This window comes from Schistocerca piceifrons, chromosome 1 (genome assembly GCF_021461385.2).
Source record: "Schistocerca piceifrons isolate TAMUIC-IGC-003096 chromosome 1, iqSchPice1.1, whole genome shotgun sequence".
Taxonomy (NCBI): Eukaryota; Metazoa; Arthropoda; class Insecta; order Orthoptera; family Acrididae; genus Schistocerca; species Schistocerca piceifrons.
The window spans coordinates 544,853,945-544,878,414 of record NC_060138.1 but is presented as its reverse complement, the minus strand read 5'-3'; the positions used below and the strand labels follow the sequence as shown (position 1 = coordinate 544,878,414).

At 41.9% G+C, this 24,470-nt stretch overlaps 1 protein-coding gene across 4 annotated transcripts in view; it reads left to right on the top strand.

Annotated features, from left to right (window-relative positions):
* Positions 1–24,470, top strand: part of LOC124800021 (cyclin-G-associated kinase) — a 263,298-nt gene that overhangs the window by 52,636 nt on the left and 186,192 nt on the right. For all 4 annotated transcript variants that reach the window (XR_007017105.1, XM_047262964.1, XM_047262963.1 and 1 more), the window contains exon 8: positions 10,532–10,678. Coding sequence is in view for 3 of the 4 variants with exons in the window: in XM_047262964.1 (XP_047118920.1) it covers positions 10,532–10,678 (147 nt within the window). In the remaining variant the exon portion in view is untranslated. The remainder of the gene's footprint in view (positions 1–10,531; positions 10,679–24,470) is intronic.

The following is a 24,470-nucleotide window of genomic DNA, read 5'->3' as shown; positions in this document are numbered from 1 at the left end:
GTGTTTCAATTCATGGCTGGATGAAGAAAAGACATCAGCTCGGTTGCTCAGGTACCAGAATTGTTCACATTTCTTCCAAATAGAGTTAATTATGCGATAAGAAAAAAATACTATAATGCATGAAGCAGTGTCGCCAGAACTGAAATTACATATCACATTGTGTGCATTACAGTCGAGAACAATTGGCGTGTTAGAAGATGCAGTTTTAGTTGGTGGTGATGCTTTTTCATGGCGCATTAAGAAGAGAATAGTTTGCAAACAACTGTCTTGAAGATAATCTGCAGTGGCAATATTTCCAAATTCAAACATATGTGAATTGGGAGCACTGCTGTGACATTTTGAGTAGATGAATATTGAATAAAGAATGCAGCTTCTTGATTTCTGTAGCCTTCCCTCCTGTCAACAATATTCCTCAAAAAATTTGGCCAACTTAAACGATGGGATTTTAGTCTTGCAGGTGAGAGCATTTCCACAGCCAGAATTGTAGTTGGTTGTATTTTTCTTAATTCAGCTGTATATGTTTTCCTAATTCATTAAATTTTTCCCTGCATCTCAGATATTGTCAAACCATCTGTGTTCTGATCGCACATGATGTGATTTTTGTAATCAACGTCACTGAAATCCCACAGACACCTATACAAAGCACGGACATCCAAAAAGCAAACATTATTCTCTGTTCCTCACTTCATACTTCAGTTTGTCTGCACTCTATGAACACACATAACCTCAATACTCGTGCAACTAGTGTTGCCAAAGCTTGAACACACCAAAAGTGTTTAGTTTCACCAACGAGTTTGGGAAATGCACGGCGCGTATGCCCAGTGGCCGGTAGCACAGTTGCCTGCAACCTAGTGTCGTCATGTAAACTAGGCTTTACTTTCAAAGTAAATTTCTTATTACGCAAGATGAATTATATGTGAGAACATACATTGAATTCCTAAAATCACAGAGCGTTTGACTCTCATATAAAAATCAACTCTTCGAGGACGAGCCATTTAGAAGAATTTCAAGCCCAGAAGATCAAACATTTATGTCGTTATTAAACATTTTACTGGCACATATGTGTGATGTATCTTAAGTGTAACATGTGCAAAAATGATCAACATTATATGTGAAAGCTTAGCTTCTCTTGCAACTTATCGATGTGTAGATAGTGGGGAGGCAGCATGGTAATAAAGACGATAAATAATCACTTGCACTCTCGTCACTTACTATGAATGCTTTTATTCTCGTAGCATATACACAATGCGTGTAGCATAGAGCTTGTACTACAGAGAACTGATCTGGCAAATATACAGTTGTTCTTGCTGCGGTAGGGTAGTGATATTATTTGGGGGGGGGGGGGGGGGGGGGTGAGCCAGTGGTTGTACTTCACCAGAAATCTTAGAGACAATATTACGTGTGATGTTGCTATTGGCCAACTACATCACCTGTCTGTCATATGCTCCGAATATCGGCTGGCGAGATCATGTGACGTGAACTGTGACTGGCTTACAAAAGCACATCGCAATCTCAGTTTCAATACTTCAGAAAGTAACATGGGGCGTTTGATTGAATTTCGCATTTATACTTTCGTAATACGAAAATATATAGTGTACATGTTGCTACACATCAAAGATCTTTCCAAAATGTGTTTTTCCCCCTTGGGTTTCATTTACTAAACTGCTGAGAAATTCTACAGTGGTGTATAAAACAATAGTCATTCAAAAGATTGATAACTTTACAGTTTCAAGGGAAATTATACTGTCACTTAACACGAAAAAAGTGTATTTTCACCTGGGAGAAATGTATTTTTAACTAGAAAATATCTGGAATTTTTTTTTTCCTCGTCCGTGTATACACCCTGTCCGAGCCATAATCCATAGGTAGTGGTCATCCACTGCAGTAGTAGCCCTTCAGCGGCCTGAGAGAACCATTTCATCAACAGTTCCTGTCTCCCGGTATCTCCTCCATGTCTGAACAACATCACTTTGGTTCACTCTGAGATGCGTGGACATTTCCCTTGTTGAGAACCCTTCCTGATACAAAGTAACAATGTGGACACGATCGCCTGCGGTATTAACCATCTTGGCATGGTTGAACTACAGAGAACATGAGCTATGTACCTCCTTCCTAGTGGAATGACTGGAACTGATCTGCTGTCGGACCCCCTCCATCTAATAGATGTTGCTCATGCATGATGAACCATGAACCATGGACCTTGGCATTGGTTGGGAGGCTTGCGTGCCTCAGCGATACAGATGGCAACCACAATGGAGGGGTATCTGTTGAGAGGCCAGACAAACATGTGATTCCTGAAGAGGGGCAGCAGCCTTTTCAGTAGTTGCAGGGCAACAGTCTGGATGATTGACTGATCTGGCCTTGCAACACTAACCAAAATGACTTTGCTGTGCTGGTACTGCGAATGGCTGAAAGCAAGGGGAAACTACAGCCGTCATTTTTCCCGAAGTCATACAGCTTTACTCTATGGTTAAATGATGATGGCGTCCTCTTGGGTAAAATATTCCGGAGGTAAAATAGTCCCCCATTCGGATATCTGGGCGGGGACTACTCAAGAGGATGTCGTTATCAGGAGAAAGAAAACTGACGTTCTATGGATCGGAGCGTGGAATGTCAGATCCCATAAAAATTGGGCAGGTAGGTTAGAAAATTTAAAGAGGGAAATGGATAAATTAAAGTTAGATATAGTGGGAATTAGTGAAGTTCGGTGGCAGGAGGAACAAGACTTTTGGTCAGGTGACTACAGGGTTATAAATACAAAATCAAATAGGGGTAATGCAGGAGTAGGTTTAATAATGAATTAAAAAAATAGGAGTGTGTGTAAGCTACTACAAACAGCATAGTGAAGGCATTATTGTGGCCAGATAGACATGCCTACTACAGTAGTACAAGTTTATATGCCAACTAGCTCTGCAGATGATGAAGAAATCGATGAAATGTATGATGAGATAAAAGAAATTATTCAGGTAGTGAAGGGAGACGAAAATTTAATAGTGATGGGTGACTGGAATTACAGAGTAGGAAAAGGGAGAGAAGGAAACAAGGTTGGTGAATATGGATTGGAGGTAAGAAATGAAAGAGGAAGCCGTCTGGTAGAATTTTGCACAGAGCATAACTTAATCATAGCTAACACTTGGTTCAAGAATCATAAAAGAAGGATGTATACATGAAAGAATCCTAGAGATACTAGAAGGTGTCAGATAAGATTATATAATGGTAAGACAGAGATTTAGGAAGCAGGTTTTAAATTGTAAGACATTTCCAGGGCCAGATGTGGACTCTGACCACAATCTGTTGGTTATGAACTGTAGATTAAAACTGAAGAAACTACAAAAAGGTGGGAATTTAAGGAGATGTGACCGGGATAAACTAACTAAACCAGAGGTTGTACAGAGTTTCAGGGAGAGCATAAGGGAACATTTCACAGGAATGGGGGAAAGAAATACAGTACAAGAAGAATGGGTAGCTCTGAGGGATGAAGTAGTGAAGGCAGCAGAGAATCAAGTAGGTAAAAAGATGAGGACTAATAGAAATCTTTGGGTAACAGAAGAAATATTGAATTTAATTGATGAAAGGAGAAAATACAAAAATGCAGTAAATGAAGCAGGCAAAAAGGAACACAAACGTCTCAAAAATGAGATCGACAGGAAATGCAAAATGGCTAATCAGGGATTGTTAGAGGACAAATGTAAGGATGTAGAGGCTTATCTCACTAGGGTAAGATAGATACTGCCTACAGGAAAATTAGAGAGACCTTTGGAGAAAAGAGAACAACTTGCATGAATATCAAGAGCACAGATGGAAACCCAGTTCTAAGCAAAGAAGGGAAAGCAGAAAGGTGGAAGGAGTATGTAGAGTGTCTATATACAAGGGCGATGTACTTGAGGACAATATTATGGAAATGGAAGAGGATGTAGATGAAGATGGAATGGGAGATAAGATACTGCATGAAGAGTTTGACAGAGCACTGAAAGACCCGAGTCGAAACAAGGCCCCGGGAGTAGACAACATTCCATTGGAACTACTGACGGCCTTGGGAGAGCCAGTCATGACAAAACTCTACCGTCTGGTGAGCAAGATGTATGAGACAGGCGAAATACCCTCAGACTTAATGAAGAATATTATAATTCCAATCCCAAAGAAAGCAGGTGTTGACAGATGTGAAAATTACCGAACTATCAGTTTAATAAGTCACGGCTGCAAAATACTAATGCGAATTCTTTACAGACGAATGGAAAAACTGGTAGAAGCCGACCTTGGGGAAGATCAGTTTGGATTCCGTAGAAATGTTGGAACACGTGAGGCAATACTGACCTTACGCCTTATCTAAGAAGAAAGATTAAGGAAAGGCAAACCTACGTTTCTAGCATTTGTAGACTTAGAGAAAGCTTTTGACAATGTTGACTGGAATACTCTCTTTCAAGTTCTAAACGTGGCAGGGGTAAAATACAGGGAGCGAAAGGCTATTTACAATTTGTACAGAAACCAGATGGCAGTTAAAAGAGCTGAGGGGCATGAAAGGGAAACAGTGGTTGGGAAGGGAGTGAGACAGGGTTGTAGCCTCTCCCCGATGTTATTCAATCTGTATATTGAACAAGCAGTAAAGGAAACAAAAGAAAAATTCGGAGTAGGTATGAAAATCCATGGAGAAGAAATAAAAACTTTGAGATTCGCCGATGACATTGTAGTTCTATCAGAGACAGCAAAGGACTTGGAAGAGCAGTTGAACGAAATGGACAGTGTCTTGAAAGGAGGATATAAGATGAACAGCAACAAAAGCAAAAAGTAGGTAATGGAATGTAGTCGAATTAAATCAGGTGATGCTGCGGGAATTAGATTAGGAAATGAGACGCTTAAAGTAGTAACTGAGTTTTGCTATTTGGGGAGCAAAATAACTGATGATGGTCGCAGTAGAGAGGATATAAAATGTAGACTGGCAATGGCTACGAAAGCGTTTCTGAAGAAGAGAAATTTGTTAACATCAAGTTTAGATTTAAGTGTCAGAAAGTCGTTTCTGAAAGTATTTGTGTGGAGTGTAGCCATGTGTGGAAGTGAAACATGGACAATAAATAGTTTAGACAAGAAGAGAATAGAAGCTTTCAAAATGTGGTGCTACAGCTCAAAGAGTAATTAGCTTTTTCAAAGAGTAATTATTGTTCCATATTTTACATTATATTCTTCAGATCAATAAATATGTCTTACTGCACACTTCCTAAAGTAGCCTGTGTTCTTCCTCAGCGTTCAAGGTATGTCAATACCAAATTTCGTCAAAATCTTTTGAGCAGTTTAGTTGTGAAAGCTTAACAGATTGAGTTAGTTTTGCATTTATAATATTAGTATGGATTATCACTATTTCCATCAAATGGCCCCTTTTTGATTTTTCTCTAACCTATTCAGGCAACCATTAGAAAATCTTTAAGTAGTGAGACAGGAATTTGAAGTACTTCCTCCCCTTCTGAGTCCTACATCTCATGCAGTACAATTTTGCTGCGCACTTTGAGACGCCATGTCACTGATTGCGTGGCTCCTCCTGCCGGTGGTTCGAGTCCTCCCTCGGGCATGGGTGTGTGAGTTTTTCTTAGCATAAGTTAGTTTGAGTAGTGTCTAATTCTAGGGACCGATGACCTCAGCAGTTTGGTCCCTTAGGAATTCACAGGCACACAGTACAATTTTGTCAGGCCTCACTGTCAGTATTCCAAAGGGTTCAATCACCTTCAACAACAGTCAAAAAACAATGTGTTTGTTCAACCATATAGTAATTAAAATTTCTTTTCTACCTTTTGTAATAAGTTCTTGCAATTTATTGTTAAAATGGAGTTATAAGATTAATCAAGTTGTAAAGAAACTAGCAGCAGCATAGTCAGTACAAACTTGAATGCAGATTGAAAATTCGTTAAAAGTATTTAATGTAATATGTTCTTTGACTTGCACAGATTACTAGGTCTATGGAAGCTCATATATCTTATGCATGTTGATGTTGTTGAGAATATGTTTGACTGTCATATGGCACATATAAAGAAGAATGTGTGTAGAAACCTTGTGCGTCACTGGGTTCTTCATACCTCTACCTCCCCACCCCACCCTCTCTCTCTCTCTCTCTCTCTCTCTCTCTCTCTCTCTCTCTCTCTCTCTCTCTCTCCCCCCCCCCCCTCCTCTCTCTCTCTCTCTCTCTCTCTCTCTCTCTCTCTCTCTCTCTCTCTTTCTCTCTCTCTCTCTCTCTCTCTCTCTCTCTCTCTCTCACACACACACACACACACACACACACACACACACACACACACACACACACACACAAAATTGAAGTACCAAACGGATATGCATGACCAAAAGGCACTGATATACCAAAGATAAGAGACAGAAGAATTGTTAAGATTGCAGTTTTACATGATCTTTCTTGTCTGAAATTCAAAATTATGTAAAGATGATGTATTGCATTCAAGCCTTCAGACATTGGATATTTGTGGGTTTTACAGCTGTGTCGTGCATCATACAGTAAATGTTGAATCAACACTTCATCTGCTATTGCAAGTGGCTTTCCATAAGGTACTTCTGCTGAGGGTAATACTATGGGGGTAATGCAACTTAACTTTTATATCCAGTCTTCACTCCTTCCCCTGCAATTCCTTAAATGAGGTTACAGTAATAAAAATTGTCAAATGATTGACTGTTGAAAATGGAGTAGTAATTTGAAGACTGGATTTCATTGGCCCACACTGATGAACCAGAAGGAGCTGATTTCATGATTTAGTGCATCTCTCCCAGTGTTTGGTGGCATTAAGATGGCTCGATATGTTGTATGCCTTCCACAGAAGTGTCCACAGCTGCAGACTGAGTATTCATTTTGGTGTTAAGCCTCTGCAGCTTCATCATGTTGTCAGTAATATGTGACACTGGTGTTTTTTTTTTAGCCTTGTTCTGACAGGATGCACTGTCTCCCCAAAATAAACTCACCACCAGTCACAGCTGCCCTGTAAACTTCTGCACCAGCACTAATAGATACTTGCATAGTATGTTGTACTACCGTCCACAGCAGGATAGTTTGGTTGTATGTACTGTGTAAAAGAAGGCTCACCGAATTTGCAATATGATAGTGGAAAGTTGGTACTGTAGAAACTGCATCCAACCTTCAGAACTAAAGAATACAACGATGAAGCTGTCAGTAAAATCATATCCACAAGGAACAAAGGTGATAGACGAGAAGTTAGAGCAAACCTGCATTGAAATGCTACCTTAAGAGCAGTGGGTGCCAGCTGTGTGGGAAAAATTCTTCACTAGTGCCCATTAAAACTCTCTGCTGGGCTAACAACAGAATCGAAGACCTTTGGGTTTGTACAGAGATGCCATTGATACATTCAACAGGCCAGGCCAGGAATTTAGCTAGTCAGCTAAAAATGGGATAGTGTATATTGCAGAGGCCTAGCAGAACACAGCTAAAAAAAGTCTGAGTGTCACACAAGTGTCGGTTCTGTGGTGGTAGAACATCAAAATAACTGCAATAACATAAACAAGTTGAGAGGCTTGTGTGCTAGCTAAGTAATCTTCAAAATACAGAGATGAGGGAGAATAAAGATAATAAAGTGGTCCTCTAATGTGATCTGTGACAAAGATTACAGGCTGCCATTGTCTTGGTTGCCAGCATACAGACAGAATGCACTTTCAGAAGTGCCTCAACACCTGTGCCAGTATACATTTCTACGGAAGGTACACAGTATATCCATACACCCTAACTACCAGCAAAGATCTCAAAATTGTCAATAAGGAATTATTGGCCCAGAAGTGAAGATGGTATGTAAGAGTTAAGTTAAAATGCCACAGTAGCATTACATATCCCAACGGAGACCATATGGCATAGTGACCACCATGGAATATGAGGGTGTGGATATAATGTTGGAAAACTTAACTGTGTGTTATTTATGTTGATTAAAGATTAACATTTCTCAGTAACTGAACAGTGAAAAAACATTGTTGAATGTGAACTCGTACATAAAGAAATAATTTCTATTCAGTTACCCTGGCTAGTTTGCCTAAATATGGGATTCAATTTCAGTAACAATGTTTTTGTTAAGGAACTTAATTAGCCTGGAAATAAATGACTGCAATAGCTGCTAAAATACTTTATTGGCTGACTGTATGGGTACATTAGTTATATAAATAGCTTTTTCATTTACTTTATCAAGAAGTTAGCAGTTGTGTACATTTGTAAATAATAGATTTCAGCTATCAGTCATCCTTTGGAATTTTTATTGGCAGATCTAGATTTCAGCTAGAAACTAGCTGTTCTCAATGCACTATCCTTTTTTTGGTCAATGCATGTAATACCTGTTGGTCTGGCTTTGTACACAGTTCATTGAATATGCAAATTCAATGAACTGTGTACAAAGCCAGACCAACAGGCATTACATGCATTGACCAAAAACAGGATCGTGCATTGAGAATGGCTAGTTTCTAGCTGAAATCTAGATCTGCCAATAAAAATTCCAAAGGATGACTGATAGCTGAAATCTATTATTTGCAAATCAAAATAACGGTTGCTGCGTGCAACAGCCTCTGAATGGAGGGTAACCTGAGTTGTGTAAATGTTTACATATGAGCAATGACAATGAAATTACTGATGTTTTGTAATTATCATGGGTTTTAGGCAAACTAACCATATTAATGGATTCTATTTGATTATTTAATCAAAAGATGGGAAGTAGATAATAAAGTTGAGTTGAATAACCTCTGAGTACATATGTGAGATTTTAAGTGCTGTGTACACCAACGGCCTTGCTGCAATGGTAACACTGGTTCCAATCAGATCACCAAAATTAAGTGCAGTTGGCTTAGCTAGCACTTGGATGGGTGACCATCTTGTCTGCCAAGTGTTGTTAAGTGGGGTTCACTCAGCCCTTGCAAGGCAAATTGAAGAGCTACTTGATTGAGAAGTAGTGGCTCCAGTAACAAAAACTGACAACAGCCAGGAGAACAGTGTGCTGACCTCATGCCCCTCTGTATCTGCATCCAGTGACGCCTACAGACTGAGGAAGACACAACAGTCAGTCAGTACAACTGGATCTTCAGAGACCTCTCTCGATGGAGTTTTTACAGTGCGCATCATAAAAATTGCGTTTTGAATATATATATTATTTTATTATTATTGATGTTTCTGGGGGGGAAGAAAAACATAACTATTGGAAGGAATCCACTTGCTTTGTTACAAACTGTGCGTTCGATATTGAACTCAAAAGTGAGTTTGTCTGCAATCCAAATTATTTGAAGAACTTCCCCATGACAGGGTGAGTTGAGAGCTGTGCAATACACAGGAGACAGTCATGTCTATGGGCCTGCTGCATGCTTACATTGAGCAGGGCCATGTGGCACTTCTGCCAGCACACTGTCCCAATGGTGGCACTGAGGTGGCCACTTGCAGTGTGCTCACACAGATTATAGCTGCATTGTCACTGTATGATGGATTAATTTTCAATTAGCTAACCATTCTTTCCCATTCAAAACCATCTGCTTCCTGATACTGCATCGGTTAGCCGTTATCATTGTCTGTTAGAACTTGTGTGCTCTCCCTCCCTCCCTCGACCTCATCATTGATTGGCTGTTCAGCTCTAAACTTTCATTTTTTTCCTATTCACATTTCCTTCTCCTGTGTTTGCTCTCTGCTGACTCAGTTTAATACAACACTGTTCCCTCTTGGTTGCAAAAGAGAGGGGAGGACTGGGCCAGTGTACGTAATCATTTATTTCCAGTAAGATGACTTACAAATTCTCTGAGAATTAATTGGGTCCATTATTTTAGTGTGTTGAGATTTTCACAAATGTTAGTCAAGTTCCAGTGTTCCAGTGTTTTAGTGTAATAATAACCAGTTTTTATCATACAGTCTTCTTTCATCTCATTTCAAATATTTTCTAAGGATTTTACACCTGATGAAAGATGTATACTGTACACTATCTATTTCTGTTTGGTTACCAAGATAGGTCTTTATCCATTAAATAAAACAGTGACTAGTTGCACTTCAACACAGGTTATTCGTCTCATTACTGTAGGTTCCTACTTCTTTTTGGTTCATATGTGCATTCTTTCCTAAAATTGTATGAAAAGCAAATTCAGTTGAGTAAACTATTAAATTATGAGACAAAATAGCAGGCCACTATGTGTCTTTAGGAGGCAATACATATACAATACTATGCTATACACATGTAAAAGTAAGAGCTGCTCACTACCTAACTTTCAGAAATCTTAGTTCCTTTGTCGGTGAGGAGAGAGGGATGTTGGGGAAGGTTAAAAAGAAAGGGCAGGTCACACAGACCCCAGAATTAGAGAGATCCAATTCTAGTGAAGATAAGGATTGACTTGTCTGTCCTTGTCCTCTCCACTGGTGGTCTTGCATCCTGGGGTTGAATGACCTGCCTTTCCTTTCTAACTTTCCCCTACATCCCTCTCTCATCTCTGACAAAGGAACTATTAGTTCTATCCTATAATGCAGTTTAATATATAATTTATTGTTCTAATGTGTTCTTCAACAGGCCATATTTGTTTTCAGGGGGTTGTTTGCAAGTGAATCCGTTGCAGAGACTAACTGTGTCTGATATTTTGGAACGCCTTGCTGCAATAGCGGAAACAAAAGGTTTCAACCTGAAGGAGCCCCTTTCACTTGAAGGAAAAAGGATCAGTGCCAACAGTAGTCCAGGTAGCACTTTGAATTTTGTAGTTTGATTTTACATGACAAATTTGAATTCTTGTAGACTGAGAGTGAGTGTTGGAGGAGGACAATGCTAATCAAATAGTTTAGTGTTGGAACTAATCCTTGAATTTATGAATGCTTTGCTCTACTAAGGGTGGAAGGAAATTTTTGAAATAAGACTAACAGTTTAAAAATCATAACCTGCTTCATTGCATATTTGTACGTGTTCATCCAGCCCATATATACAGTGAAACCAAGAATACAATCTTCCTTTTGATCATCTAACGGCAAAAAGGGAGGAGAATTGTGAAGCAGTTACACTGCATCAGTGTCTCAAAGAAATGACTGAAGCGCTTGGAAAAAGCTGTCCACAATTTAGTATGTTCAGATATTTTCAGATTCAGAAGATTGACTACAGTCTCAAGGTTGTGACATTCACCTGCTTTATTTCTTTGTTGATGATCCTCAGTGTTGACGTACTGCATTGTGATACTGGCTGAAAAATGAAAGGGGGGGGGGGGGGGGTGGAAGTTCAATAATGACTACTATAAATAATGTAGCCTACAGGTGCATGTTGCCCCCCCCCCGCCACGCGCGCGCGCTGCGCGCGCGCGCGCGCGCCCACACACACACACACACACACACACACACACACACACACACACACACACACACAATATACATAGTTAATATGGCCAGTTAACTATTGGGAAATTTTAATTTTGATAAGCCTCATTACTAGATTGTAGGCAAACATCAGCATGCTGCTACAATAGTTTACTGTTGAATATCTACGAGCAGTAAAAACTGAACCACACAGTTCACAGTTCTTGCAGAATAATACGCTATGTATTGAACTGACAGTGTCATTGTTTTAACACAAGACCTAATTGTGTTAAGTTAGTTGGTGCATTGTTATTGACCTAACCAGCACGGGTTTCTCGTCTGAAAATCGGCCGTGAACTGACTGTTTTGGGACCAAAGATCGGGCCTTTATATATCATCAAAATAATAGGTACTGAAACTATACAGTGTTTGATGTTAATTTACAGAAATTACAATTAAAACATAACTTATTAAATTAACTGAATATATCAAAAAAATTCAGCTTTTTAAGCAGTTTCTTCTACTACAAGGGTTAAGCCATATTATTTATTTAAATCATGAAATTAACAGATATAGTTACAAAAACAATACTTTTGACAAAACTGATAATTAGTTTGAAATTAATTAAGGGCTGGCTTTGCTAACATGTTTTCGAATAGAGCCAAATAAATACTTAAAGAATGCCAGTGTTTCGTCTTCCAAATGTGTATAATTAGTACGGAATTTATATTTGTTTATAAGTCAACAATTACTGATTCCACCCTATAGCAAAATTATTAACAAGGAATAGTCTAAATAAATTAGAAAATAAATTACGTACATAAAACTAAGCACAAAATTAGATCTGGCGTATATCCTGCAAAACTGAAGGCCAACTTTTCTCTTTTATGAAAATGCAGATTATACTCAAGTATGTTTAATGGTAATTATTAAAACTGAAAAATAATGAATTTAAGGGGCCAGATGGCAAAAAAAGAGAGGAAGTAATAAGATCCCAGCTTGCTTTGTCACAAGGTCACTCCCCTTTCTAGATGACTGCCACAGAATGACGAAACTGTCAAACTGCAGCTCCCCTTGAAGAGAGCTGTAAGCTATGAGACTTGGCGGAGAAGTAAATATAAATAGTTCGAAAATAAACAGTTCAATAAAGTATGGTTTTCTCTGTTGTGTTCCCTTTTAAGTTGGTAGTGTGATGTCTGTATTAACTTGGCATGTTTACAACTACACTGCCTGATGAAAAAAGTGAAACACACACAAAATAATGAAATTTCCAAAAAAAACTCGCAATATGATTCCACTTATCTGTAGGACATAGCATCCCTCCCTCCCACCCAACCACCCACCTATCCACCCACCCACCATTCCCCTCTGGCCTTGATGCATGTCCTGATTTGGTTGGGAAGAGAGTCATACATCTACATCTATAGCTGCACTTCGCAAACTACTGTGAAGTGAGTGGCAGAGAGTACGTCCCATTTTACCACTTATTAGGTTTTCTTCCAGTTCCATTCGCTTATGGAGCTCAGAAAGAATGATTGTTTGAATGCCTGTGTGCATGCTGTAATTATTCTAATATTATCCTCACAATCCTATGTGAACAATACGAAGGGAGTAGAAATATAGTTTATGTAAATCGAAGGGGGTTCACTGCTATCAGCTGCAGCGGGACATTAAGCAGAATCAGTAGCGATGAGTCGAAAAGTGTACCAGACCAGGATTCAAACCAGGGATCTCCTGCTTACTAGGCAGGTGCGGTAATCGCTGTGCCATCCAGGACACAGTGTTATCGCAACTGCACAGATTATTTCGTTACGTCTCATAGCCAATCCTTATTTTGTTACGTCTCATAGCCAATCCACACTGCCACTGAGCACCACCTACCTGCAGTCTCTGTCCATTATACTCCTGTTCGCTAACCAGAGATTCCCACAGGAGGTCAGACGTATTTGTGCATTCGCACTGAAGGAAGTGGATCTGTTGCCTAGCCAGGCTTATCAATTATCTGAGTGCGCAGTGTCTGTTCCTTCGAAAGAACAGACATCACACAGATTCAGCAGCTGCGATAACGCGGTATCCCAGATGACCTAGTAAGCAGGAGATCCATGGTTCGAATCCCGGTCTGGTACACATTTTTGCTCATTGCCACTGATTCCACTTAATGTTCCGCTGCAGCTGATACCAGTGATCTCCCCCCCACCCTCCCCCTACCCCCCCTTCGTTCAATTTACATAGTGTTTCACAGCTGTTGGATCTGTGTGGTGTCTGTTCTTACAAAGGAACGGGCACTGCACATTCAAGTAGCAGTAATATACTCTGTCATCATTTAAAATTGGTTCTTTAAACTTTGTTAGGAGACTTTCTTGTGGTTGTTAGATATGTCTTCAAGAGTCTGCCAGTTCTGTTTCTTCAATATTTCTGTGAGACTCTCCCACAGATAAAACAAACCTGTGGCTATTCGTGCTGCCCTCCTCTGTACATGTTCAGTATCCCCTGTTAGTCCTATTTGGTACACGTCCTAGAACCGGTTGCATGAGGAATTTGTAAGCAATCTCCTTTGTAAACTGATTGCACACCCCCTTGATCTACCAGTAAACCGAAGTGTACCACCTTCTTTACTCACGACTGAATCTATGTGATCATTTCATATCCTGCAAAGCGTTTCTATGATTTGAGCGATTTCAACTACACTCATTGATACTGTAGTCATAGGACACTATGGGATATTTTTGAGTGCAAAATTTTACACTTTTGAACATTTAAAGCAAGTTCACAATCTTTGCACCATTTTGAAATCTTACCAAGATCTGACTAAATATTTATGCAGCTTCTTTCAGACAGTACTTCATTGTAGATAACCATGTCATCTGCAAAAAGCCTGATTTTACTATTAATATTGTGTGCAATGTCATTAATATACAACACGAACAGCAAGGGTGCCAACACACTTACCTGGAACACACCTGAAGTTACTTTTACATCTGATGATTACTCTCCATCCAAGATGCTGTGTCCGGTCTCTCTATCAGAAAGTCCTCAATCCAGTCATATAGTTCACTGGGTATCCCTTATGATCGTACTTTTGGTGCTAACCATAGCTGTGGCACTAAGTCAACTGCTTCTTGGAAATTTACCTGACTGGCTTGACCCAAAGCTTTCAGTTTGTCATGTGAGAAAAGTGCAAGTTGAGTTTCACATGATCGATGTTTTCTGAATCCATGTTGGTCGGCATGCAGAAGGTCACTCTGTGCAACATATCTCACTATTTTTGAATTCAGAGTATGTTCTAGGATTCTACAACAAATCGATGTCTGGGATACTGGATGGTAGTATTTTGATCACTACTGCTAGCCTTCTTGTAGATGGGTGTGTCCTATGGTCCCCCCCCCCCCTCATCCCACCCCAAAGAACTGAGCCTGGTTTTTTGTTCAAGATAGATTATAGGTAGAAGAGGGACGAACTCGGCCACAAATTCAAGAGAGAATATGACAGGGATTCTATTGGGCCCTAGAGCTTTGTTTGATTTTGACTAATTTAGCTGTTCCTCAGCACCATTGACACTAATAGTTATTTTATTTATTTCACTCATCTTTTCATTGGCACATTTTAAAACAGAGTCAAGGATTTCAGCTTTTGCTTTCCTACCCGCAGTTTCAGTTCCTGTTTCATTTGCTAGAAACTGAACCCTTGCTTTGGTGCCACTAACAGCCTTTACATATGACTAGAATTTTGTGGGTAGAAGTTTCTTTACAGTGACATGATGAACTTTTGTACTGGGTACACATCTATCCAATAGATGGTCATTTTTATTTTTATTTATTTATTTATTTATTTTTTAAACTTCAGCCATAGTTTCTCTACATGCTCCTGTCCTGTGCTGAAAGTTTCAACTTCCTCACTGAGGTATGACAGTACTGATTTTTTTATCTAGTTTTACTGAATGTATACATATTTCTGCTTGTTTTAGTTGTCCTTTGTATTTTTGTAATCATTGTTGCCACAGCCATATCATCGTTGTCACTGTCCACCCTGTACAGGATATCTAGCTCTACTTTTGAAACGCCACTTGCATTCAAGTAAATGAGTAATGACAGAGCCTTTACTTTCTGCATAGGAGTGGATAGTACTTGAGATACTTCTGAGATACTCTCAGGAGCGCTTCCAACATGACAACTCGCAGCAGTTACCAATCATTTGACAGTCGTCAGGGCGATTTCCATCTGCTTATGAATGTCAACCAACTCATTCTGTGTTTGGGAACAGCATTCACAGTGGGCTTGCTTTTTTTACTGGTGTGACGTATTACAGAACAATGAACAAATAACCTCGAATTAAGCCTGGTGATTATCTATTAATCTGTTGAGTTAAAATGTTCTTAATTCCGAATGAGAAAGAATCAAATACACAAAATGAGATTTCTATTAAGGCAGCAGAAAAACCTGTAGTAACAATTAACTAGTTTTGTAAAACTTTTTGAGGGTAATTGTAGTTGTTAACAAACTCAAAAACAAAGATATTTTACGATAAATGTAGATAATGTATAGGGTACTCCTCTTTAAGGGAAAACTAGATGTAACACAGTGTGTTAATTAGAATATCTGCTACAATAACTGTTATAACCTTTAATCACCAATAATTGCGTGGATATTCAAACACTCTCACTTAGGAATAATAGCTCATTACATGATAACAACTCAGTATCTCTTATTAGACTGCCGTGCCGTGACATGCGGCCGGCACCATTCGTAGCTAGGTGGCGCTCCCGCGCTCAGCCGAGTTGCGGAGCGCTTCTGTCACCGTTTGCGCGTACTGTCGTGGCGGCACTGTTAAATGTCGTGGTGCTGTTACAACACTTTTCCCCCCTTGGAAAAAAAAAAAAAAAACTCACTCCCTTGGAGACATGGACAGTGCGGAGACATCCATGGCCTCTTGTGAGGCCCCGAGAAGATCCGGTGGAGAGACACGGGGGTATGGTCGAAAATGTCCAGGACGGAAGCTCGTGCATGGAACGTGCCTCCTGGACGAGATGGTGGGTGAAAACTCTGGAGCAGCATCCATAGGTGTCGTGGACCTGGGGGTGTGCTCCAGCGAGATGGGTCCCAGAGAACGCGGCGTCGCGACTGGGGCCGGTTCCGGCGTACTCGGAAGCGGTAGCGACGTCGGCTGCATCAACACGTACGGTAGATCGGCAGCAGCGACAGGGCTGGCTTCTCGGGCGAATGTCACAACCTTGAGACTGTAGTCAATCTTCTGAATCTGGTGGAGGCGAAGGATAGGGCGGTGGCACCGGCGTGGCTACCACTCGTGGGTGCATCTGGTCGTAATGGCGAACAACCATGCCGTCGTCCGTACGTATTTCACAAAGCTGGCGGCCGCGAAGAGCCTTGACCACCCCTGGAATCCATTTAGGGCGAGATCCATACCGTCATGCCCACAAGTCGGTGCCCACAGAGTATTTTCCCGCACTAGGGGACACAGCACAAGGCCTGACAGGGTGAAGCAGGTGCAGTAGAGTGCGCGGTTGGCGGCCATGCAAGAGTTCAGCAGGGCTGCGATCACCCAGAGGCATGAAGCGATAAGAACTCGGAAATTGCAGCAGAGTGTCATCTGTGGAAAAATCACTAAGGAATTTTTTCATCTGGCTTTCGAAAATGTGGACAAGGCGCTCGACCTCCCCATTCGATTGCGAATGGAAGGGCGGTGCTGTAACATGATGAATCCCTTGTCCGGTACAAAAATCACTGAAGGCCTGCGAAGAGAACTGAGGGCCATTGTCCGTGACGATCGTGGATGGAAGACCTTCTAACGCAAAGATTTTGGACAAAGCCAGCGTCGTCGCCGCAGTGGTGGGCGACGGACATCGAACAACAAACGGAAACTTCGAGAAGGCGTCAATCAACAGTAGCCAATAAGTACCAAGGAAGGGGCCGGCAAAGTCAGCGTGCACCCGTTCCCATGGCTGCGCCGGATCAGGCCATGGAGAGGGCATTGTATGAGGTGCAGCCAGTTGTTGAGCACACTGACCACACGCAGCAACCATGTGGGCGATGTCCGAATCAATACCGGGCCAATAAACGTGCCTGCGGGCCAGGGACTTAGTCCGAGAAATACCCCAATGGCCTTCATGCAACAGTTTGAGAACATCTTTGCGAAGAGAGGCTGGCACCACGACCCGTGGAGATGCGCCATCCATGGCCAGAAGAACACCACCATCACGAACAGACAGACGAAGGCGCAAGGCATGGTAGTTGCGAAGGGGATCCGTTGCCCGACCCTTGGTCCTGTACATTATCTACATTTATCATAAACTATCTTTGCTTTTGAGTTTGTTAACAACTACAATTACCCTCAAAAAGTTTTACGAATCTAGTTAATTGTTACTACAGGTTTTTCTGCTGCCTTAATAGAAATCTCATTTTGTGTATTTGATTCTTTGTCATTCAGAATTAAGAACTTTTTAACTCAACAGATTAACAGATAATCACCTGACGCAGGACCGGGTCCCGCGCAGTAGCCGACGCGACCTGTGAACCTGTAAGTGGAAAACCCTCGACTGCACGACGTTCTTCCTCATCAATGTGGAAACAGAGTAGTTCATCACGATCGAAAACCGCGTCGGGGCCCATCGGCAATCCGACAGTGCGTCAGCGTTGGCGTACTGGGCCGTGGGGCCATAGTGAATCTCATAGTGAAAACGAGACAAGTATAAGGCCCAACGTTGCAGGCGGTGTGCTGCCTTATCCGGAAGCGACGCCGATGGGCTGAACAGAGAGACCAGCGGCTTGTGGTCGGTGATGAGGTGAAACTTAGAACCATACAAAAAAACGCTGAACCTTTTTAGAGCATAAATGATAGTGAGCGCCTCCTTTTCAATTTGAGAGTAACGCCGTTGCGCATCGTTGAGGGTCTTGGAAGCATAGGCGATGGGTCGTTCCGACCCATCCTCATACCAATGGGCGAGAACAGCCCCTAGGCCATACTGTGATGCGTCAGTCGCCAGAACCAAGTGCTGACTCAGACGGAATGTGGCAAGACAAGGCGCCGACTGCAAATGAGCCTTCAGGCGGACAAAAGCCTGCTCACACTCATTGGACCAACAGAAAGGGACGTTTTTGCGTAACAGCTGATGCAGAGGATGAGCTACCGCCGCCGCGGATGGAATGAATTTGTGATAATAAGCAATCTTGCCTAGAAACGCCTGAAGTTCTGTGACTGTGGATGGCCGGGATAGAGCGTTAATGGCCGCAACGTGCTGACGTAGAGGACGTATACCCTCACGGGACAAGTGGAAACCAAGATACACAATGGAGGGTTGGAAGAACTGTGACTTGTCCAGATTGCACCTCAACCCAGCCGAATGCAAAACCCGAAACAGTGAACGTAAATTGCGAAGGTGCTCCTCAGTGGAGGCCCCCATGACAACAATGTCATCCAGATAGTTTATGCAGCCGGGAACGGAAGCCGTGAGCTGTTCCAAAAACCGCTGTAAAATGGCCGGCGCGCTAACGTTGCCAAATGGTAACCGCTGGTACTGATACAACCCACAAGGAGTGTTAATGACGAGAAATTCCTTGGAAGAAGCATCCAACGGCAACTGATGGTACACCTCCGATAAGTCAAGTTTGGAAAAGAACTGGCCCCCAGCGAGCTTGGTAAATAACTCCTCAGGACGGGGAAGAGGATAAGTGTCAATGAGGCCCCGAGTGTTGACAGTGGCTTTAAAATCACCACACAATCGCAGACCCCCGTTTGGTTTGGAAACCACCACGATAGGCGATGCCCATTCGCTGGAGGTAACGGGAAGGAGAATCCCTGAAGCTGTTAACCTGTCTATCTCAGCCTTGACAGGTGCACGCAATGCCACCGGAATAGGGCGTGCCCGGAAAAACTTAGGGCGAGCTGTAGGTTTAAGAGTAATGTGGGCTTCAAAATCCTTGGCACGACCCAGACCAGCAGAGAACACGGACGAAAATTCAGAACACAATCCGTCCATCTGTTGATACGGAATATCCTCAGATATGAGGTGCACATCATCATCAATGGAGAACCCGAACAACTGGAAAGCATCATAACTGAACAGGTTTTCAGTGCCCGCATGATCCACCACATAAAACGTGAGGGGCCTAACAACAGACTTGTAGGCAGTGGAAGCATCAAACTGGCCAATGATAGGAATTTTCTGTTTATTGTAAGTTCTCAGATTTCGCGTACCTGGTGACAAGTGAGGGGAGCCCAACTCCAAATACGTGCGAGAATTAATGAGAGTTACTGCAGAGCCAGTGTCCACTTGCATGCGAATGTCTTTATCCAGAACACGAACAGTAACAAACAACTTATTTGTTTGAGAAAGCACACAGTTAACATCCATGTCCGATGCCTCGTCCTCGTCGACAGGAACTTTAGGGGACTGACACACAGAAGCAATGTGGCCTTTTTTCCTACATGAATTACACGTGGCCCAACGTTTTGGACACGCGGCTCTGTCATGCTGTACGAAACAACATGGACAAGAAGGAAGTGCGGAACAAACCTGCTTTTGTGATTGCTGTTTTCGCTGCGAGCGTTACGGCCCAACGCAACGTTGTTTATGCGAGTGAACCACCGCCACATCTTCGTTTTCCTGTGAAACAGGCAAATAGTCCGTTTCGACAGTTGACTGTACAGCACCTACATCACACCTTGCGTCTATTTGCACGCCAGCAGCTTGAGACACTTCAAAGGATTGAGCGATGCTTAGAACTTCCGACAACGACGGGTTTGGCAGTTGTAGGGCACGTTGCCGAACTTCTTTATCAGGAGCAAGCCGTAGAATAGCATCTCTAACCATTGAATCAGCATAAGACTCATGATGAGTGTCCGTGACAAACTGACATTTCCTACTCAGACCGTGTAGTTCCGCCGCCCAAGCCCAGTAAGATTGATGGGGCTGTTTACGACACCGGTAGAACGCCACGTGGGCGGCAACGATGTGGGTGTTTTTTCGGTAATAGTTAGACAATAAGTCACACATTTCTTGGAAGGACAGAGAGGCAGGTTCCCGCAGAGGGGCTAACTGAGATAGCAGCTGATAGATCCGTGGGGAAATCCAAGATAGAAATAACGACTTACACATAGGAGTGTCGACAACACCGAAAGCCTAGAAGTGTTGCCGCAAATGCTTCTCATAATCCTCCCAGTCTTCAGCGCCTCGTCGTAAGGAGGGAATGGAGGCGGAGAAGAGGAAGACAGACAATGAGTAAGCGACGTCGACAATGCCTGAATAGCAGCCGTCAGCTGTGTTTGTTGTTCAATGAGCGCTTGCATAAGCTGTTCCATGTCTGCCCCGTCACGAACACACAAATCCACAACGCAGTGAAAATATCCCATCCTCATCGCCAAAAAGTGTTATAACCTTTAATCACCAATAATTGCGTGGATATTCAAACACTCTCACTTAGGAACAATAGCTTGTTACATGATAACAACTCGGTATCTCTTATTCGACTGCCGTGCCGTGACATGCGGCCGGCACCGTTTGTAGCTAGGTGGCGCTCCCGCGCTCAGCCGAGTTGCAGAGTGCCTCTATTGCCGTTTGCGCGTACTGTCATGGCGGCACTGTTAAATGTCGTGGCACTGTCACAACAATAACTAAATCACAGTAACTAATTTACTGCAAATTAAAGCCGATGTATCCTCTCCAAAGGCAAGCTGGCCCACAACTGGTGTAACTGGTTCTTGACAGCATGGTTACTGGCACAAGGACACAGTTGACATTAGAGTTCATCCCACACCTTCTATCAGGGACAGATTTAGGGATCTTTGTGGACATGCTAGTACCTCAACAGCACACAAATAGTTCAGAGACACACATGCCATGTGAAGAGGAGTATTGTCCTGTTGAAAACTCACACTACAATACTGTCACATAAGAAGTAATACATGAGGATGAAAGATATCTGTGACACACTGTTGCGCTGTCAGAGTTCTCTCCATTACAACCAGGCATGACTTAATGTCATGATACCTAGAGTAACACCACTGTGCCTCTCCAAAACATTGGAAGAATGGGTTCTGTCACCAGGTCGCCACCATACTAGCCAACACTGGCCGTCTTGGATAGTCCAAAACCGCAATTTGTCACTGAACACAGTGCAGCATAAGTCATCAGAAATCTTCACTTCTCAGTACAGCACCAATCTAAATGTAGCTATTTGTGTAGTTATGTTAAAAGCAGCTTCAGCATGGGATGGTAATTCCAAAGTCCGGCTGTTGCTGAACTCTGACATGAGATGGCAGAAAATGTTGTAGGGAGCCCATTACTTGTTCTCGGATGACGGACACAGATGTGAAGGGGCTACAGTGTGCTTGATGCACACTACACTGACTAAAACCTTGTTGTCGAGTATGCCTATCCTCAAATTCCCATTCAGTCCACCATTGGACCACTGTCAACCACATGCCCCTCAAGTCTGGATGTTGCACAATTTGAGCAGCTGGCAAAATGGGGACCCACATTGAGACACATCTCAAACTCTGTCAGGTACTGATAATGTTTCCCACAAGTACACATCATCTCTGTGTCTTTCAGTGATTATTGATCATTTGACTCTGTTCACACTTATTATATACCGTACTAGGCTTGGTAACAATACTAATACACACTAGTGGCCATTCTTTCTGTCACAGAGAATTGCAACTCTCATCATCTACATATCAGCAGTAGTGTGTATATGTACATTGTTACATTGACATCTGACCACTACATTTTTTCTTTTTGCAGTGTAGCTAATGAAAAGGCATTTCAGAACGGATTGTCTTATTGACTAAGATGCACCCAGTTTCCAAACCCCAACTAACTCAAGGGATCCTAATTAGTACAGGAAACTCATAGAATCTGTGAGCCTATCTGTAAATTAAGAGGTATTTGTCATATAAATAAAATGCTCGATATATTCAAAACTATAATCACCCAAAAGCTACAAAACCATTTAGCATCCTTATGAAAGCAGACATAGTTGCACTTGGTGAGTACCAAATATCAGTTATTACCCAGGGGTGGAGCCAATAGCTTCCGTTTGGTGCTGAAGACATCAAGATAATTTAAATGTAAATCAATTACAAGAGGAAATTATATTCAAAAAATGTTTTATAACATCTATTTTGACACTAAATTTGCCTATCTGCGTAAATAGGTCCAAGCAGTGATACAATCTTACCCTGACATATTCTCTTCCACATGAAAGTATGTTTACTATCTTGAGGACACTGGAGCTGATGATATTTATTTGGACCTTGAAATGCTTCATCTGCTCAAATTTTGAGAGTACACCCTATGCAGGCCATATAGTGCATGTACCCAGCAGAGAACCTTATTCATCCAGGACACCTTCCTTTGCTTATAACAACTAGGGAAGGAGGTCGTAGTCAGCTGAGTACCAGCACGTGCGCAGTGAAATTTCAGATCTAGCAGCCATGGCGGTCTGCTTATGGCGTACTGTTACATAATACATAGTGCTATTACATTCAGCAGCTTCACTGTTGAGACAAATGACCAAGCGTCATTGTGAAGCAGACACTTAGAGACTGAGAGCTAACATTTTACTATAATGGTGTACAGATAAGAGGATGGGTGAATGGTGCGTTCCATGTAGAGGGGACAGAGAATACTTTTCTGCATCAGCAGTGTGCTCTGTGTTTGTCCCACATCACACTGTCCACCTGTTGCCTCCCTAGTAATAGGAAACTTGGATTAAGTGCCACATTGGGCCTCTCCCTCTCCCTCCCTCCCCACGTGTGTGTGTGTGTGTGTGTGTGTGTGTGTGTGTGTGTCTCTCTCTCTCTCTCTCACACACACACACACACACACACACACACACACACACACACACACACACACACACACACACACAGAGACGACGACGACAACGACGACGACTCGTAAAGTATCATCTTTTCTAATAAGGATTTGTACAAAGTCTTGGACATATATTTATATTTGGTCTTTGGTTTCCCACAGCTAAAATGGTTGTTAATTGTAGAATGCACCAGCTGCTACTGTGGTCTTCCTTGACTTCTACATTCTCAAAAATTCTGATTAATGGCGGTTTCTACAGAACAAGATGTATGAATGGCTGAATGAATGAACCACCTCATGTGGAAGCAGCAATCATAAAACGCCAAACAATTATCCCTGCTTTGTGCATATCTGTCATAGACCACTTTGTCTTTGAGGCTAGGTTCAATAACTCTTCAATAGCCATTGATGTGAAAGTTGTGAGTATTCTGTGTGTTTGGTGTGCTGCTTTCCTCTTGGTATGCACCAAATAAGAGTGATTTTTGTTGTAACTATCATGTAGATTATATGCACTGAAAGCAATGTTACAAAAGCAGCAGTTCATCCTTAACAATATGCCACAAAGGGCGGTGCTGTGATTTAGTAGCCTGTGCCTGCCCAGTTATGCATACAGCAATGTTTTGTCAATATAGACATACACTGTAGAACAAGAAGAAGGTATTGTCTGAGGGAGTGAAACAATTTTAATCTACAGTTGAATAAATGTTCGGTTTGGAGACAGTTGTTTCAAGGATAGTTTATGAATGGGTGGAAAGTTTCAAAACTCGGAGACATGTCATCGATGTTCAGGATGAGAAAACTATATGTGCGAACTGATACAGAAAAATGGCAAACTGACCTGTAAGTCTGTGCCAACATGCTGCAGTATTGTTGACGATGAAACTGTCACACAACTAAAAATGGACCTTGTATGTACATATAATGTGTAACTGTAGAAAAGTGTGTAAATAAATACTAAGGCACCCATGCATTGAAGACAATGGCAATGTCTCAAGAGTACCTGAAGTGTTACACACCCTAACAATATGCTTCTTCTGTTGAATTGTTAGAGGAGATGAGTCTTAGGTAGCTATATATTCGTGCACTTCAGGAGAAAAACCAAACTGTAACTATTCATCATTACAGAGGCATGTTGGTAAATATGTTGCTGCCTTCCATTCAATTAAAACATTGCGGAAATCTCTCATAAGGAGTATACCACTACTCCATGATAATTCATAACCATAAATGGATGTGCATACCAATGTTATGCTATGCTATATTAAATCTGAGGTGCTGAAACATCCACCATGTAACCTGTACTTGGAACCATCATAATTTTCACCTGACTGTAGCTCTGAGAGAACAGGAGGGAGCCACTCA